The sequence below is a fragment of the Cydia fagiglandana genome, chromosome Z (assembly GCF_963556715.1).
Source record: "Cydia fagiglandana chromosome Z, ilCydFagi1.1, whole genome shotgun sequence".
NCBI classification, from domain to species: Eukaryota; Metazoa; Arthropoda; class Insecta; order Lepidoptera; family Tortricidae; genus Cydia; species Cydia fagiglandana.
The window spans coordinates 25315231-25335469 of NC_085959.1; the positions used below are offsets into that span (position 1 = coordinate 25315231).

The following is a 20239-nucleotide window of genomic DNA, read 5'->3' on the forward strand; positions in this document are numbered from 1 at the left end:
CTGATTTTGCGAAATTGCCTTGTCTTGTTTGGTTTCCTCGCATTCGATATGTAGAGTGTTTAACTCGGGTGAAAGGCACCATTTCTGTCTCGGACTATTGGCGCTCGAACGCACCTCGACAGAGATGGGTGCCTTTCAACCCTTGGTTAACAATCTACTATTGCACCCGTGTGTAACACAATACTTTTCACCTCACTATAGCGACGAAAGAAAATTTATTACTTATTATATACTTACTATTTTCCGCATGGAAGATTCAAATCAATGCAAAGAAGACTTATAGATCGTATCATTAAGAAAACGACAAAACACAGGTCAATAATTTCATTTATTTATAGACAATGTCCTTAATACGTAGATTACGCAAGCAGTATACACATTATGTAGTCGAATGTCACGGTTTAAGGTTTGTGTAGTAATTAATAAGACATTGATACGATTATTATTTGACACTATTCGTAATTATAGGTCTGCCACATAACTGAGGCGGTTGGTAACAAGCTATTATGGATAACTGAGGGCTGGTTGAAGGCTGAGCAGCGTGCGACCGATTTGTATTATGTTTAAGAGTCAATATTAATTAAATACTTGCACGTGTAGTTCTAAAACTGCAAGAAAACTACTATCTTGTAGAAAAAAAAACACCGCACAATGACTTTACCAACCGCCCATTTAAAATGAGATAGACCTATAGTCTGCATCTGATTATCTTATTATGTTAGCCGCACGATTTGAGATTAAAAATAAATGTCTCGGAGACATTCCGTTTAAAACGTCACATTTATATCTACAACTGATTGGATTGTTCGTGTTAAAGCATGTCGACTTGGTCCGCATGCCTGCTGCGCGGAGCCCGAGCCGGGGTCACCGGCTACGCTCATGCCCGTGCGCGACCGCCGTCACTCTAACGTCTTGGCCTCTGCTATCACTGCTTTGGCTTGTTCTACAGCTTTCCTAGACAAAAATAAACTTTCAATTTAAAAAGTAATGTTTAAACAGGATGGAATTTTCTAATACCACCTGAAGGGAAAGTATTCTTAAGTAATGGAAATAGCAAATATCACTTAAAAGAAACATTCCTTTTTTTTTTCGAAAAGATCAAAACTGCATTCAAAGATTTTTTTAAATACCTACGGGTGATTCGATCCTTATGATTAACCTTATTGGTTCGTGCCTTAAAAACACAGGATGTTTTTATTTTTATTTTAGGCAATACGATGCCTGGGCGAGTGAATTGTATTTAAAATAAGCAGTTTTGACTTATTTACAATATGAGTGGTGGCAATTGCTATAACTGTTCCAAATTTTAGGTATCTACGTCAAACGGTCTCTGAGAAAAACGCATTTAAGGTGGTTCGCCTAGGTTACTCAAAACTTAACTCTCGCTAGATGGCACCACTTTTGCAAAATTTCAGATTTAATTTTTTTGTGAAATGGTCTTGGTATTTGTATACTTAAAAGTATGTTTCGCGCACTCTTTAAGTAAATATTGAACTATTAAAATAAACATTGAATACTTCATTGTGCAAAAACCACCTTTTTAATTCGACGGAATGTTGCTGTCACGTTTTTTCCTACTATTACTCACACATGCAAACAGTGTTTCCGTGATCCTTGTAGTAGACAATTTCACACAACGTAAGTATGTTGCAATAGCGTAACGGTATGTTCGTGGAAATACGTGCAAGAGGATTGGGGTTCAAGACTGGTGCGAGTAGGTAGTTTCTTTTTGTTTCTCCTTTGTGTTATCTTACCTTTAAACGAGCAATTATTAGATATATAATTATTTATTTATATATTTGGATGGTATCAGAAACGGCTCTAACGATTTCGATGAAATTTGCTATAAGGGGTTTGATCTCTTAGCTAGGTCTATGAGAAAACGCGCATTTTTGAGTTTTTATGTTTTGTAAGCTTTGGTCGGTCTCCCAGATATTCAATCTCCGCTTGGCAACTAATCCCAGAATTGGCATGCGCACTAGTTTTTACGAAAGCGACTGCCCTGACCTTCCAACCCAGAGAGTAAACTTATTTGGATTAGTCCGGTTTCCTCACATTGTTTTCTTTCACCGAAAAATAGGTATCGGTGTATAAATAGGTAGGTATCAAATGCTATTTCGTACAAAAGTTCGAAAAATCATTGGTACGAGCCGGGGTTAGAACCCGCGACCTCCGAATTGCTTTCCGCTAGGCCAGCAGCGCTTCCCCCACATACTCAGTGTTATCAGGTTTTTTAAAAATCAAAAACGATTACTTATGAAAGCAGAAGAATATAAATGATCGTATTAGATTTATAATTGTTACATATTTGCCGTAACTTATTTTTAAAATGTGTTTTTTAATACAGTTGCTCAAAAAGTGCTACTTTACGTAGCTGTTTAGCGTGCGGAAAGTTGGTTATCTCGAACTAGTGCTTTTTACTTTTCCAATTTTTTTTAATTTATACTTGTTCCATTTCACGACTACTTATTGATGAGTGTTAATATTAGTTTCCTTTAAACGTCGTAATCAGCATAAAAACCTACCGTTAATATAAGAATACGAAAAATATTACATTTTCATATTTAATTACTTACCTCTTCATCATTATAACACGTTTATTTTTTAATATTCAATATTGAAAATTCCGTTCTTAATAAGTTGACTGAATGGAACGGAATAGCTGCCAAACGCCCATAGATATAATATACTTAAAGACGACGTCTAACCGAGCTGTCACTGTTACCACTTTTGTTTAGTATACGATTAACAATGTTTTTCTTATTTTTTCGCAACTGTATTAAAAAACGTCGTTCGATACACGTGCGGAAATGTCATTCTTCACTCGTCCCGAGTCTTGCCACTCGCCTGCGGCTCGTGGCAAGATATCTCGGTACTCGTGAAGTAATGACATACCTTCCGCACTAGCATCGAAATGTACTATTTCAATTAAAAGACACGTCAAGATTGTTTACCTTATTTCTAATGCTAAAAAAACAAACTATAGTAATAATTGTGTTTTTCATTCATAGACAAAATCCATTATTTTTAACCACAGGAAATTTTATACACTTCTTTTTAGGGTTCCGTACCCAAAGGGTAAAACGGGACCCTATTACTAAGACTTCGCTGTCCGTCCGTCCGTCCGTCTGTCACCAGGCTGTATCTCACGAACCGTAACAAACAACAAACGTGATTTTTGACCAAAGTTAAGCAACGTCGGGAGTGGTCAATACTTGGATGGGTGACCGTTTTTTTTTGGTTTTTTTTGTTTTTTTTTTTGCATTATGGCACGGAACCCTTCGTGCGCGAGTCCGACTCGCACTTGCCCGGTTTTTATTGCAGTGAGGATGTCCTGATTGTAAAAATCAGAGAGATTAGGTAGAGTATAATTTCTAATTATCTTTGTAAAAATAAAAGAATACGTGTAGCCCATACTTAATAATCGATTTATGATAATAAGAAAAATTAAATAAAAATAAAAAAACAATACGAAATTTAGGTGTAACAAAAATACAAAAAGTTATGTTCCAGCATACAATATGACTGGGGATCGAACCGGGAATCTTCCGTTCGCAAGCAAAAAAGCGACTGTTTGCATAACACGCCATGATAGTTCTTAGCTAAGCTGACGAACTTCTCGCTTAGGTCAATTAACTACCTGTCAAGTATCAGTGTCAACAAAATTGCACTAAACATGACGGCACTCCAAATTCGAGCCGTGGTCAGCCCGGCAACGTCGGAAATGGTATGGCAACGTCGCATATGTATCTGTACACGACATTTGTGACACACACATACGTAAAATTGATGAAAAGTTAACTATGATTTTTGCATGATTTCTGTATGAAACATTGTTTTCCTGTTAATTTCGCGCAAACGAATATTCGAAAGAAGATAAATGCGGAAATATTTGTGTACTAATAGTGTGTAGTTACTTAATGAGCTTTGATTGAATTTTGTATGAAAAGCGAACCACCTTAACTGATTTGCAAGACCGAAGTGATCCCATAAGTGTTCCGTGAACAATGTTTTGTACGGAACACTAAAAATCATTGAATGCAGTTTTGTTTACAGAATCTTTCGCTTGCGCGGGACTCAAAATCAGCACTCGAAGAAATGTCAAACTTTGCTAGTGTGCAAACTTTAATAGTTATTAAAGTGCATTGTTTTTGTTATTTAGGTTTGATAAATTGCAGTGCAACCGGGCAAAGGGAACTGGTTAAAATCTCGTATTATTAGAAACAAATGCAAGAATCTCTGTGACGGAAACAAAGCTTGTATGCGATGCGGATCCGGCCCGTGTAGCAACACTATATGCATGCATAGCGCAGTCTCGCTCACACACCGGAGCGGAGTGCGGGTTCGCATCAGTCAGTGTAATAGTGATAACCGCGGTAATGGGTCGGCATGCAGGCTCAGGCTTACATGTGGAGCGGGTTGGCTTGGTCGAGGCGGTCGATGGCGAGCGCAGCGAGGCGCGCCAGCCGACGCAGCGCGCGCGCGCGTAGCTCGCCCGTGCCGCGCGGCAGCGTCTCGGCCAGCGCCGCGGCCGCCGCCGCCGCCGCCGGACCAGCGGACGCGCCCGCTGCTGTGCTCAGCGTCTCTGCGAAGTATTCGATCAAATGGCATTATATTAATATTTAGGACCAAGAGATTGCAATTTTACTGACCACTTCATACTATGAAAAGAGTGTACCGTAACACCTCATAACTATAGTCCAAAGTTCCCAACTATACTCCATAATTAACAGATTTTTTTTAAATTCACGTGTGTCTTTTACTTTATTTTTTGTAGTTCTAAGACAAAGGTATGTTTATAAATGTATGTATAAATTCTAAAATCTAAAATGCAATTTGGGGAAACAAATCAAACTCATATTTTATACCGAGAACTAATAATTTGGGGAAACAAATCAAACTCATATTAAATAACGAGATGGTCACTTACCTATGAGGGAGAGCGCGACGTCATCGGCGCGCAGCAGCGGCGGCGGCGACGTGAGCGCCAGCGCGGCGCGCAGCAACCGCACGCCCGCGCCAAGGCAGCGCCGCCAGAAGGCGCCGCTCGCGCCGTCTAGAGCCCTGCCAAACAGTCATAATATGCATAATATGAACCGTCATGTGAGCGTAAACGAGCGTCAACTTATCTATAGTTACTACCGTCTATTTATTCTGAATAGAGACTACATATAGTCTCTTTCTGTAAAGCTAATAGAGAATGGTAAATGCGTAATTTGACCGCTATTTTTAATGCTGACTGTACCCGTTAGCAACGCACGCTATGTATATATACGCTATGTCTATATATTATTACTATTTAATTGTTCTTATAATATTTTGAGTAAAGTATCATTTTGACATAATCAATTAGTTCAAGTTTGCACTTCCGTTTATTTGTTAGATTATTAGATGTATCGTAAAGAGTGCGGTACTGACTGGTTGTTGGGCAGCGGCGGCAGGAAGACGTCGGCGTTGAGCGCCCGCTGCAGGCGCGCGCGCGCCGCCGCCGCCACGCGGGCCACGGCGGGCGCGGCGCTGGGCAGCGCGCACGCGCGCACCACCAGCTGTCGCAGCCGCACGCACGCGCGCACGCACACCGGGTCCCATGCGGCCTCAACCAGCTCTGCACAAGTTCATATTTATTATATATTTATTTGTCATGAACCAACATTTTAAAATTCATCAGGCATAGAGAAACAGAGTTAGGGTGCTTGCGATAAAAAAAAAACACATAATTTTATATGTAATAAGTTTCCTTCGAGCTTCGGATTGAGCTTTTTTGCGAGCGAGGGTTATTAAGATAAAAACTTATTAGTAATAAGTTTTAATCTTAACAAGCCTTTTCTTAGCAATATAGAAAAAATATATACTGAAATATATATCTTACAAAATACATCTTTTTATTTACACCATCGTTATGCATAACTTTTTTCGGGTGTACTGCCATCTCGCCGAAATATTTTTCGCCTAATTTCACTTCCCAACCAACTTATTGCAGTACTTTTAGTTGGCAAACCAATGCTTAGCATATTATTATTTAGCATAATTTTTATTTGACAACAATTTTATTTAGCAGATGTTCATTTTACCACGATTTATTTAGAAAAATAGTCACTAAGCAAAAGTTTTATTATACCTAACTATTTATTGTTACATAACGTTTGCCGTTTGCCAAAATGATACTTTTTATTTGATCACAATTTTATGTAGTAGATGTTCATTTTACCAAAATTCATTAAGACAAATAGTCACTGAGCAAATGTTTCAACTTAGCTTACTCTTAATTGTCAAAAAACGTTTGCTTTATTTATACTTACTTTTCATAATATATTTTGATGGCTATTTGACCTGTTGGTGGCTATTTTTTATCAAACGTATCTACATATTTCCATGCAGGGGTGCCACTACGCTAATAGATTTGATGACTGTACCAACATGTTTTAGGTTAGAACTGCAACCCCCAAGAAAACGAACTGTTGCCAGAAAAGTGGGTTAGGTTAGGTTAGAACTGCGACCCCACGAAAATAAACTGTTGCCTGAAAGGTGGGTTAGGTTAGGTTAGACCTGCGACCCCGAGAAAACGAACTGTTGCCAGAAAAATGGGTTAGGTTAGGTTAGAACTGCGACCCCACGAAAACAAACTGTTGCCTGAAAGGTGGGTTAGGTTAGAACTGCAACCCCCAAGAAAACGAACTGTTGCCAGAAAAGTGGGTTAGGTTAGGTTAGAACTGCAACCCCCATAAGAAAACGAACTGTTGCCAGAAAAGTGGGTTAGGTTAGGTTAGAACTGCGACCCCACGAAAACAAACTGTTGCCTGAAAGGTGGGTTAGGTTGGAACTGCAACCCCCAAGAAAACGAACTGTTGCCAGAAAAGTGGGTTAGGTTAGGTTAGAACTGCAACCCCCATAAGAAAACGAACTGTTGCCAGAAAAGTGGGTTAGGTTAGGTTAGAACTGCGACCCCACGAAAACAAACAATTGCCTGAAAGGTGGGTTAGGTTAGATTAGAACTGCGACCCCCAAGAAAACAAACTGTTGCCAGAAAAGTGGGTTAGGTTAGAACTGCAACCCCCAAGGAAACGAACTGTTGCCAGAAAAGTGGGTTAGGTTAGATTAGAACTGCGACCCCCATAAAAACGAACATCATCCATAAAAGTGGGTTAGGTTAGAACTGCGACCCCCAAGAAAACGAACTGTTGCCAGAAAAGTGGGTTAGGTTAGGTTAGAACTGCAACCCCCAAGAAAATGAACTGTTGCCAGAAAAGTGGGTTAGGTTAGGTAAGAACTGCGACCCCACGAAAACAAACTGTTGCCAGAAATGTAGTAAACAAAATTACTACCTCCATCATTGAACTGCACATCTCTAAAAACTACCTACGTAACGAAATAAAATGCTACTGTAATTTGTACCATGAGTAGTTGAGTACTACATTATTAGGGTATTATTAGGGTATTTAGTAGTATGCATCACAATATTAGGCGAAAAATAATGTATGCCTATCAATCAGTAAACGCATATATTTAGTATGGAAACCGCCTTTAGGAACATTACCGTTGAAATTATCGGGCCAAATTAGCACACATACAAAATTACGCCTACATTTAAATAAGACGACGAGTTTACAGAGCCTGTAATCAAAGCTGGTATACAAAATAATAGTCATCTTTATTACACTAATGGTACATAGCTAAGTGTAGATGAAATGCTTATAATGTCAATAACTACCAATCAGCGACATTAATCCGCTAATAACCTTCTTGCTGTACGTACTGGCCGGTTCATATTTGATTAGAATATGACTTGGACAGGGATAGGTTTATGCCATACATTGAAGAACCAGTCAAATAATTCACGTATAGTAATTTAATGAAGATTAAAAGATAACTAGTTAAAATGTTGTTATGAAATGACAGACTAACTCAATATAAGTAAATATATCATTGTTGTATAAATGTATTCCGCTATAATAAGTATTTTGTATATTTTATTATTAATTTGTATGGCACTGCGAAGTCACGTTCAGGTATAGTCTGTCCGTTTTTCTAAGATCAAGTACGCCATTGTAAATGTATCGTAAACTTGATCTTAGAATTCGGACTGGCTATACACGAATCGGGTCAAAAATATTTGAATAGGCGGAGTCACAATAAATCCCCACTTTCAGTTCCAATGGAATTATTTTATATGTATAAAGCCGGTCAAGCAAGTTTGTCAGTAGAAAAAGGTGCAAAATTAAAATTTTGTATGGGACCACACCCGTTCGCGCGCTTACATTTTCTAAATTTGCTGCTCTTTTCTACTGACGGAAATGGCTTGAGAGAGAACCTACATATATGTGACGGTAGAGGGTGGATTCGAATGATCAACATTTTCAGATAATGTCTGTTGTTAAATTAATTCAGTGGAAGTGTATCTACATATAGGAGACCGGGTATATGATTATCTCACGAGTTATATCTCATGAATAGAACATATTCGAGATATCTTTCCAGGCATCCACTTAATTTCATGTCTCTCTAATTGGACAGCTTTTTTCCATAGTTCTCTGCGAATAGCATCTTGTGGGAATCTGAATGGAAAGTCATGTAAAATGATAATATCAAATTTGATTATTAATTTGAAATAATTAGGTAGTTTTTTTACAGCTCCATCTCATGAAATAAAAAGGAAAATCCAAATCTGTATGAAAGAATTCATTACTACATTTATAATTATATAGAAAATACCTAAACCAAGCACAAGTTAATAAAATAGTTACTTCATTTGGCATAACACCATCCCTATTATCCTCGCAATTTAAAAAGTCATACGTTGTTACGAAAGTCGTATGCAGTTGTTACGTTTTAGCTTAGCACGGTAGTATTGAAAACAAATCGTCATGTTTATTCCAAATTTTACTGAAGTTATCTGGTTACTAGAAGTGAAAAGTGATTCCACTATCCTTGGTATGAACTAAAATAACTTCTGCACCACTTCACGACACATGAAGACATTTTTAATTACAAAAAACGTTGTTTTTATAAATCAATTTAGCCATCCGTCACTGACTGTCATCTCGGACGAACTGAAGTTGCGAATCGAATAGTTTGTAAGCACCGCCTACAATCGAATAGTTTACGTTGGGTCATAACTGAGCGGACAGAATACTTCCATGTATAACAGTTCGCTGCTATCAATACATTCGACATAACAATGAAAGACATTTTGAAACATGATTTACTAAATATTTTGCCATACAATAATATTGTAAATAATCATTTGCGACATGTTATATATGCGAAACATTGGTTTGCCATCTGATAGTTTTGCCAAATGATACTATGGGAAAAATAGTTTGGGAAGTGATAATTTGCCATACAATTTTCGGCCACATATTAGTAAACCCTTTTTTAGAGCACCGTACAAAACTTTGTTCACGGTGCTCTTATGGGATCACTTCGGTCTTGCAAATAGGTTAAATGCGTTTTTTCGTTTAAATTCAATACTATAAGTATATTTTTTTTCATAGAAAATTGTATTGCTCTCTTAAGCGCAAGGGTAATGTAATTTGTATATTTTAAGTTTAAGAGAGTTCTAATATTAGGTATTAAATGATTAATTACGGACAGCCATGTATGGAGTCAGCACTCTTAGTTATTTAGCAAAAGAGGGCAGGTTTATAGCAACTGGGGGTTTGTTGGACAAAGGCCATCCATGAGCTTATTTATAGATGTTTATGTGGCAATGGTAAGTGGTCGTCACCTGCCAGCTTGGGCAGCACGACCCCGCAGACGACGGCGGGCACGAGCATTAGGTCGGGGTCGGCGCGCACGCCGTCCTCGCTCACGGTCGCCGCGCCGCCGCCGCCGCTCTCCTCGTCGCTTGACTGCTCCGACTCGCTCGACAGCTTCTCGTTTCGAACTCCATACATCATTAACCATCTAACACACAAATACAATCCGTAGAGACAAGATTGCTATAAACATTAACATTACATTTTAATTAAAAAAATGTCTAAATATAATCAATAAGCGTGAAAGAATAACTTGATACATTGCAATAATTTCAAATAAAATCGTTTAAACTGGAATTCAATTTTAAAGCAAATCATGTTAAGAAATTGAGGACAATATTTTCACCAATTCCCGAGGAACCTTATTCCACTTACTTGTACCAATCCATCCTTTCATAGTCATCGTTGTCTTCATCTGCGAGTGGATTCCAAAGAATAAGCTAAAAAGAAATCAAATACATATATGTAGGATATATCGGTTTGAAAACACCGACAGGTTGTGTGCCAAGTATACAAGCAACGCAATGGAAATTACGAAAAAATAAAACAGATTTCGTCTAAGGGTAGTCCAAGATATTGGGCAGATGGAATACCATCATTAAAAAATACCTCCGCTATAGCTATCGCATGTTACATGTGCGAGGCAAGCATTAAGTACGTACGATAGTACCTATGCGTGCATGATAATGCGACGTATTAAATTTCCCATTTCACTTTGCCATCCTTCTGGTGATGGACACATCTAATAGGTCAGTAATTTTTCAACATATATCCAGTGATGTAGATATGTAGGTGCATTAGAAATCTGAGTGGTTCGGTGTGTACCTGATGCCTGACGTAGGGAGCGATCAGCTTGGGCAGGCAGTCGGCCACGTAGGCGTCGGCGTAGAGCGCGGGGTCGCGGCGCCGCCACCGCGCCAGCCGCGCGCACACGCCGCGCGCGCTGCGCCACGCCGGCAGCGCGTCCGCGAACACCGCCGCCGCCGCCACGCGGATACTCTCTAACAACACATAAACAATATAAAGTAGGGTTCAATAGAAATTACATTCATGAAAACAAACTAATTTACCTTCATTTCTGCGTAATATCGCACTTTTTAAGGATAACCATGATCTTATCAACAGTCTATAAACTTAAATCTTCTATTTATAATAGTTTCTTGTTAAACTAAACTAACCCAACAGCACCTCTATAGTCCATGTGCATGGGTTCCATTTTGTAACGATTGGACCGTCCAAACTGTCAATAACAGTATTCAAACGGCAGGAGGAATACCTCCATTTAGGGCAGTTGCACCAACCACATTTGACAGACTGATCAACAAAAGCCGGCGCGCCCCGGCGCTTTACTATGAAACTTTCCATACATAAAAATTTAGCGAACTCTTTAACGATACGAACAGTTTGGTGCAACCGACCCTTAGTGTGAGAATGTATTAGAATAAGATTGTAGGTAGACAGTATTGTAGGTTAGTTTTATTTTTACACCAAATAAACTCTTTCTATTTCTACTATACCTATGATCCTATTTTAGTATATTATCCTACAACTAGTGAGCGTGAGGTTTGACTTCACGACCTTCTTTATTTCGAGAAGTGTACCTACCTTTCTCCTGGCGGTAGTAGTGTTCCTCGCTGGGCGGCAGGTCGTCGTCGCTGGAGTCGCCGTCGCGGTGCGAGCGCGGCGGGGGCGCGCCGGCCGCCGCCGCCGCCGCCTCGCGCTTGAGCCGCCGCGCGCGCCGCCGCCCCTCGCGCTCCGCCGTGCGACGGATCTTCTCCTCAGAGTCCGCCGGCTTCAGCGCGCCTGCGCGAGCTGTACAAAATTACATATACCAGTGTTCTTTCTGTGTCTTTGTTTTGTACAAGCGGCAACACTACTAACTTTTACATCGATGGACTTTATTGCAAAAGGCATAAGGTCCACCGATGTACAGTTAACAGTGTGGGCGATCGATGGTACTTATGCATTTTAACAAATTATTGTGAGTTGTATTGTAACTGTTGTAAGTACAGTAACTTAACAATTTGTAATAATAAATTTTTCCAATATTTATTACAGCTATAAAATTTAAACTATAAAAATTAAAGGCTAAATTTTAAAAAATAGATAAAACCACTCATAAAATAAAATACTAAAAAATACCCCCCTGGCAGCATTTGCTCACTGTACCGCTAGACTAATTCTTTGAGCGAGGATTCCTTGCTGTTCGCTATCCTTTTGGATATTTCCTTAATAAGCTTGAACACTTGAACTCCACGGGCCAAGGGTCTCAACGCCAAAAGGTACGAAATTGTATTTGGGGCCGATACCCCTATATTTAGACATTTTTAATTTTTCGGCTGCTTCTGCCGCCGCGCCGGTCAAACAAATATGCTGTGGAGATGAGACGGGGCTAGGGTGTCTACACAGGTGTCGTCTCACGTCCAGCACCCGTCCCATCATCCACGGAATTAGAGTCATTCCGACCGGTTTCTGACCATCGTCTTTTAAAATGCCGGGGGGGCTCAAGTAGAGTTGGCACGTTGACGCTGGCGAGAGATGAAGAGAGAGTACATGTTGTTGGCAGTGAATGTGTGAAAGCTGCTCCAGCAACAGCGGCTGCACATATCGTACGCTACAAGCAGGGGGGGGGGGGGGGGAGGGTAGTTACCGGGCGCAAGGGTGTCGAGCGCCTGGTCCTGCACGTCGGCGCGGCGCCGCTCCGTGAGGAACTCGCAGCGGCGGCGGTGCAGCGCCAGCGCGCGCGCCTCGAGCGCCTCCAGCAGCGGCAGCTGCAAACATACAAGTGCATTCTTCATTATCTCATATCATTATTATCTTGGTCTTGCTCTATATCCTTCTGAGTCCCCGAGGCCTTTATGAAGGATTTAATCCAAATGGAATTTTGAATTAAAATGGAATATAAGATGGTTCCAAAATCAAAATTGTTATAATGACAAGGGGGACTCAGGAGGATATTGTAATATGTTGAGTGTTATAGTAACCTTTTCATCGAGGCACTCGATGAGGTCGGTGAGGAAGCCCCGGGCGGCCTGCGCGCGGCGGTACGCCGCGTCCAGCGCGCCGGTGCGCGCGCCGCACGCCGAGCGCGTCGCCGCCGCCGCCTCCAGGCGCGCCGACCACGATTCCTTCTTTTCCAGGGTCGAAGACCGATCCGTCTCTAATTCTTGCAACCTATACAAACAAATCACATACAAACTATTAATTTTAACATTTTCTGTAAGAAACGGTCTGGGTTGCCATTATACGCTGTCGATCTGATAAGGCCCCTACGAGCGTATACCAAGTGTACCTTAGGGCTGGTTTTACATATTGATTAGTGTTTAGTACCTACCTATGAGTTTATACATTTGGTACTAAACGCAAGTTCCATCCCGGATTATCGATATTTGAAATATCATTATTGATATGTCTTACATTCTAGTGGAATTTGGTTTGATCGCCTGGCATACCTGTCAGTGAGCGCGTCGAGGAGCGCCTGCGGCGTGGCGGGCGGCGGCTGCGCGGGCGCGGCCAGCGGCCGCAGGTGCGCCGGCGCCTCCTGCAGCCGCGGCGGCGGCGGCGCCACCGCGAACGGGTTCAGCCCCGCCTCCGTGCCATCTGCAACGCAACACATTTGTAGCTTCTCCAAACGGAGACAGGCACCCGACGCCTTGGTCCAACATGTACGAGTACGTCAGGCTTTAGAAAATACAGTAGCGGAAATATGACGTATCGTTACTTATGGCCGACATTCATTCGTAAAATTCATGAAAACAAACTTTGTACATACAACAAATATTTCAATAATTTTGTTTAATAATTAAGTTGAATTGCCGTGCTCTTCCGTGGCGTTGCCCCATTTCGATAAATTTATAAATGCAGCAAAACTGGTATGCTAGTGTTACCCGGTCCGTCGGCGAGCGCGCCGCGCGCCTTGTTGAGCTGCTGCGCGGCCCACTCCTCGCCCTCGCTGTCCAGCTCTGACTCCGCCGACGCCGCCGCCGTCCCACCTGCCATATTATACTTTCAATTACACACATTAATTTTTTTTAAAGGGCAAAAGTAAAAGAGCTGCTATTCTTATCACCATTGACGTGACTAATGTGGACGATCCATCGTCATATTTTACAATACCATACTTTATTATTGTTTGTGGTTATTGTTGTATGGTTGTTGGGTGTATGCACAGACCTCTTCAACCACTAGACTAGACGACTCGCGTAATTTAAAAATATTTATACAAATTAAGTTTTAGCCTTTTAAGGGTGTACTTAAACTGTTATAAGTATAAAATGGTATAGTATTAAAGTCAGTTGTGCTAGTCGAATATTACAATCAAAATTACACCCGTGTGTGGTGACCTCGTGCTCTTTGTACGCTTCATAATGCGGAGTCTACATATGTAGTGAGTGGGTGTAGTGTAGGTGACGTACGCTTAGGCTTGTCGCTGGGCAGTTCGAGGCCGCGCACTAGCAGGCGGCCCTCCTCCTCGTCGTCGCCCGAGCCGTCGTCGCGCTGCAGCCGCGAGCCGGGCGCCGCCTCCGACGCCACGGGGATCACGTCCCCGCACTCGCGCGCCTACACACACACATAACTTTTATAATAATGTTGACAACAATATAAAACTGTTTTCATTTTATTATATATAGACATGTAATTCTTACAAACAATTATATTTAAATCCTTCATTCATTAATTTTAAAGAAAAAATCGAGTTTAGTTTTGTATTTAAAGTTCGCGCCTAAAGGCTCCAAGCTGTCACGTTATCTTGATGTCGTCACGATATAATAAATAAACAAACCACTGTCAAAGTCAGCGTAGATCAAAAAATGTAGTACAGATGTAGTGCATAATTATTTTCCTTCGTACCTTTCCTTTACACGGAAACGTACGAACGTGTCTTGCTATTTCAGTCAGTCCCGGTACAAAAAGTACTGAGGTTGATTGAAGTAGCATGTTAAATATTTAATCTTAAATTTATGCTCTCTTTCCAAGCTGATAGCTACAGATATCTCGTTCTGTAAGTTAGTTGTAACTGGTCGAAAGTCTAATAAGAGCTAGAAATCAATTGACCTCAGAAATGTTAATAATTTAAATTATTCTTACAGTGACAAGTTACTTATATAAGTACCTGTCAGATTTGTAAGAATGGTTTTTAATATGACATGGAGACAAATAAGGTTTAAATTATAATAACAACAATGTGCAGTAGTGTCGCGGAGGGTCCTGGCGCGGCGGGCGGCGTTGTGCCTCACCTCTCATACCTGCTGTCTCGTCTTGCGCGCCGCGTGGATGAGCGCCGCGTCGGGGATGTGGCCGGGCGCCACGGCCAGCGCCGCGCGCACCGACTCGGCGCGGTACCGGTGGAACCCCCTGTTATCCTCCTCCTCCGGCTCCTCCGCCTCCTCCTCACTGCCCGACACATCGCCCGACCCGTCGGCCGCCAGCGCTTCCCTTCCGGACAGTATTAGTCCTTCCAAACTAGCTTTCTTCTTTTTTGTTTTTTCTTGCTTGTCGGCGCTGATCGGCGAATCCTTTTCCTACATTACAAATAGAAAATTAGAATTAAGAATGCTAATAAGTGAAATTTTTACAAACTCCAATAACTAAAAGTCATTATGATGTTTAAATCCTAATTGGAGTGACAACTAAGGAGTCTAAGGATGGTGTCTCTGAGAGAACAGTTTATACAATTGGTCTTAAAGAACATTACCTCGTTGTTGCTGTGGTTGTCGTATTTGTTATTATCACAATCATTGGCGCGTCGTTTCTCCCGGTCGCGACGCTTGGCCAGTCTCTTGCTTTGTGATGACTTCTTCACAATAAATACTTCACCATCTTCCTCTAAAATTACGTAAATTATAAATATTTACATTTGTTCAAATTATTCTATAAGTGTAGTATGGATACTAAAAAATCATGATACTTGGCATGTTTTTTAAATATGATTTGCACTAATTTTTAATGTTATATGTCAAATTATTATTATTATTTTTTTATTCAAGAATTGTATTATTGTATTATTGAAAATTAATGTTTAAATATGATTTGCACCAATTTTTAATGCTATATGTTGTTTTTTTTTTATATGCAAGAATTGTATTATGTAAATTATTAGATATAAGATATAGTTATAAGATTGCTATGCCCTAACAGGGTTCATGTTTGATACAGAAATAAAATACCTGAAAACCTTGTAAAACAACATGTTGATGCAATAAATATACTGAATATACTGAACATGTATTTAGAAATAAATAAATTTGATTCATTTTAGGCTTCATAATATTCGTCTTCACACTTTTTGCAGGTATCCACAAAACAGGCTACCCCTAACAAATGTGTTGTTGTAACCAATACCTATACAGGGTGACATTTAGGCACTTGTCCTACCAAGAGCGAGTAAGCGATTAACTATCGGCGATTTTCTCGCCCAAGAAACAAACAAAAGATTAGGATCCTGTGTTCGTAAAAGAGACACATATATTAATAGTTCATCGCTGGCTTTCACACTGCCGGCGAGAACACTCGCTCTACTAGTTTGTCGCCGCGATAAGATAAAACTAGCTCAGCGGTACTCGCTCGGCGATGCTAGCTTCGTAGTTAGAACTCAAGCTGCGAGACCAATCAGTCTGCGTGTTCGGCGACGCTGCACCGTCCGAGCGAGTGACGCGAGTAATAGCCCGTCACACTCGAACACTCGCCTATAGCCGAGCGACAAAACTATTGGAGCTAATACTCGCTTCTCGCCGCTCGCCCACTCGTTTCTAGTTTATCGTTCTACTCGCTTATCGCTCATCGTCGGTGGTGGGACAAGTGCCTTAAGTCGTGAACCGTAATATGTATAATGTGTTCTTTCATTATTAGATTACCTACCTATTAACCCTTTATAAGGCAGAGGCGATATATCGACCACATACGCTCAATCAGAAATTCAACCATACTGTTTTAATAATAGGGCTCAAAATCGTTTGCATTAATTGAATATTCAACTTGCTTTTAAAATAGATTTTTGAAATGTAGGCTTCTGATAGCTGCAACAAATTCTGCGATAGCACGTCCCTGTCAACGGGCCTTATAAAGGGTTAAACATACTTGTCTCTTAATAATGTTACCTAGTTTTTAATAAACCTTATCTTTGGCTGTATGTTGCCAGAGTAACTAGCTATTTTATGTAACTACTTTTTTTTACCGAATCTGGCTGCAATGTTACAGGCATGGCCTTGAGTGGGGCCACAGGATAATGACAAATATTAATAAGGCGTATTCTTTCAAATAAACCATTTTTATTCTAATGTAGTTATTCTAATGTCTCTCAATCATCTTTGATGGGTGTTTATTATGTCCACCGACTACAGAAGTGACAGAAGATATGGCTGTTGCATAGGTTTTTACCATATATATTTATATATACTATATATATATATGGGAAAATCTGTCTCTGTAAATATCAGTACTTCTTTATAATGTTGCTTGTTGGAGACCTTGGTTATAATAACATAAAATAAAGAGCCCTTGAATAAAATGTGTAAAAATTCAATATAAAAACTACAATTTTGTGTTGACCCGTCTTAAGAGCAATGAAATCAGGTTGGATTGTAACTCATTTTGAAGAGTCTTGAGCAGTGGTGGGCAAACTTTCTTCATGAGGTGCCAGAAAATTTAGGAAATTTAAGTGGAGGGCCAGAATTTATTTTGATTTGCAATCATTGTGGGCCAAAGCCATATACTAATTTCATAGGACCGGCGGCGGGCCAGATAAAACCAATTGGCGGGCCGGAGATGGCCCGCTGGCCTTACTTTGTCCACCACTGGTCTTGGAGAGTGAATTATTTATTTATACAACTATGTTCCTACATACAATTCCTTGTAGTTTGACACAAAAGCTCAAAGTACACTACTACTACTAACTGTAAGATTAGCATGAAACTTGGCATGTAACTTTGGCATGGCATATAGCTTATGAAGCTAAAAAGATAGAAGGGGAAACAACTTGTGGAGTTCATTATTTCTCCCCAGTCCCCCACTTTTGTGACTCTGTTATTAGAAAAACAGAATAACAATACATCCTTTATTAACATACAAACAAAGTATGGTTAATAATGAGTTACACTAAGTGTCATAATTAAGTTCATGTCTCTTGTAGACATTCACAAAGTTAGGGGCTACAAAGACAAATTTTCTGACATATATGATACTCTTTTGTGTTTGCTCTTGTGATCAAATTATTAATAACACACAAGTTCTTAAAAGTCTTCCACAGGATCAAGAGTTTCCAAATCTGTGTATGACCTAGTCACTGGCCAATTCAGTTATTATAGACTGTATTGGATATATTATTTAAGTCACTATTACACCAATTCACCTATACCAGTTTATTGCTAGCTTAACCAGATTATTACTATACCTTCATCGGCAAAACTTAAAAGTGGAGTGCTCTTGACCGGTTTGTTCTCCTTCTTAGCGTGACTGATGACCGGCGGTGGTGGCGGCTCAGGTTCACCGTCATCATCATCATCAACGCAAAATACGCGCCTTTGTATCCTTTTCGGCTTACGAAACAATGACATGTTTCAAAAATTTCCTGCACTTCGATAGTGTGGAGTCTTATAGAGACATCGCTTCTAGAGGAATCACATAAGCAGGTTCACGTGTAGTTCTGCAAAACTGCGGTTGTATTCGGCCACGCGCACAATTCTCAGTGCCAGTTTATTGCTTTTCCAGTTCTATATGTCTCCTTGTTCTACTATTTTATAAGGTTATTATTCTGGTACTCAAGTGCTTTAACAATTTACATATTGTATCACCAATCCTTAATCTCTCGCCCTTGTTCTTGCGTAGCGTAGCGTTTTGAGAGCTTTTGAGAGTCAAGTTTTTGACACCACAATCAACGCATGTTTGAGACACTGAATAAAATGCTTTTGTTTGTTACTTTCGATGCGTTTAATGCACTGTTGAACCGAACCAAAACCGAACCACCATTTTGGTGCGGTGTGTTCTTTCACACAGTCGAACATTGTACGGGCCGTCCGTACCTTGTTCGAGTGTGTGAACCAAAGAGTATAAGTATAAAGTTGCTAACACACTATCGCACCGCACCAAGGTCATTGTGGGACGCACCCATAAGTAAGAGGGAGAAAGAGATATCGCTTTCTCCCTTTTACTTATGGGTGCGTCCCACAATGACCTTGGTGCGGTGCGATAGTGTGTTAGCAACTTAAAGCCCTCCTAGTGAGTATTAAGTAGCTAACACACTATCGCACCGCACCAAGGTCATTGAGGGACGCACCCAGAGGAAGAAAGCGATATCTCTTTCTCCCTCTTACTTATGGGTTCGTCCCTCAATGACCTTGGTGCGGTGCGAATAGTGTGTTAGCTACTTTATATTCTTTAGCCTTCTCCACACTCGTGCGCGAATCGCGGCGCGAAGCCGCGAACGCGTGTGTGGCGTCGATTTTCGCAGACAACGAAATCGACTCCACACTCGCGTTAGCGGCTTCGCCCGCGATTCACGCGCATAGTCTGGAGGGGGCTTTTGGCCTAGGCAGCTTGTAGAATACGATAAAAATGCGCAGGAAATGCAACCCGTTTAGAAATTAAAGTCTGTCAAGTCATTTCCTTCAGTAAAAAAGAGCGGCAAATTTAAAATACGTAGGCGCGAAGGGATCAAAGAGTATTGTACAGTTTTTTGTGTTGTAAGTTAAGTATACTTGGTCAAGCAGATCTTGTCAGTAGAAAAAGGCGGCAAATTTGAAAAATGTAGGCGCGACGGGATATCGTCCCATAGAAAATTTGAATTTCGCGCCTTTTTCTACTGACAAGATTTGCTTGACCATCTACAGTATGTAAATCAACGAAAAACATTTACTCAAGCCCGTTAATGAATGGGTCACACTGAGCAACTTTCACTATGGCACCAACCCCGAAATCGCAAAAAAAAAAATTGACTCTCCCATAGAAAATTTCAATGCTAGATCAGCAAAATGTATGAAACGACCTAATTTTTTTTTCGCGATTTAGGGGTCGGTGCCATAGTAAAAGTTGCTTAGTGTGACCTACACATTAACAGGTTTGAGTAAAGGATTTTCGTTAGTTTACATACCGTATATATTTGAATGAAAAAGAAAAAAGAATCATTGATTGTAGAAAAAGGCGCGAAATTCTAATTATCTATGAGACGATATCCCTTCGCGTCTACATTTTTCAAATTTGCCGCCTGTTTTTACTGACAAGATCTGCTTGACCAACTATATTTTATAATAGGGTTTGAGCCAAGTTTTGGCCAAGTTTGAGCACTTGAGCATAGTGATGGGTCAAATCGAAAAAATTTCAAACCGAATAAGTCGACTCCGATTTAAACCCAAATCGGTTTGCAAACCGATTTGGCCAAGTCGATTTAACTTCTAGTTTTTAATTATCAGTGGTTTAAACAGCTCCGTAGTCGCTTGGTGTTCAGTTCAAAAAATCGAATTGTCAATTTTACGGATTGTTCGACCCTTAGA

General features: G+C 40.4%; 1 protein-coding gene across 1 annotated transcript; it reads right to left on the minus strand.

Annotated features, from left to right (window-relative positions):
- Window positions 1-309: 309 nt before the first annotated feature.
- Window positions 310-18632, minus strand: LOC134679470 (PAX3- and PAX7-binding protein 1). Its single transcript, XM_063538396.1, has 16 exons — window positions 18145-18632; window positions 15451-15581; window positions 15002-15277; window positions 14171-14315; window positions 13643-13747; window positions 13208-13355; window positions 12740-12929; window positions 12406-12526; window positions 11361-11567; window positions 10581-10756; window positions 10131-10195; window positions 9725-9903; window positions 5419-5605; window positions 4931-5064; window positions 4408-4585; window positions 310-954 (listed from the first exon to the last, which is right to left on the minus strand). Exons 1-16 carry the CDS (start codon window positions 18305-18307, stop codon window positions 900-902), a joined length of 2460 nt encoding a protein of 819 aa, XP_063394466.1. The 5' UTR covers window positions 18308-18632; the 3' UTR covers window positions 310-899.
- Window positions 18633-20239: the final 1607 nt, after the last annotated feature.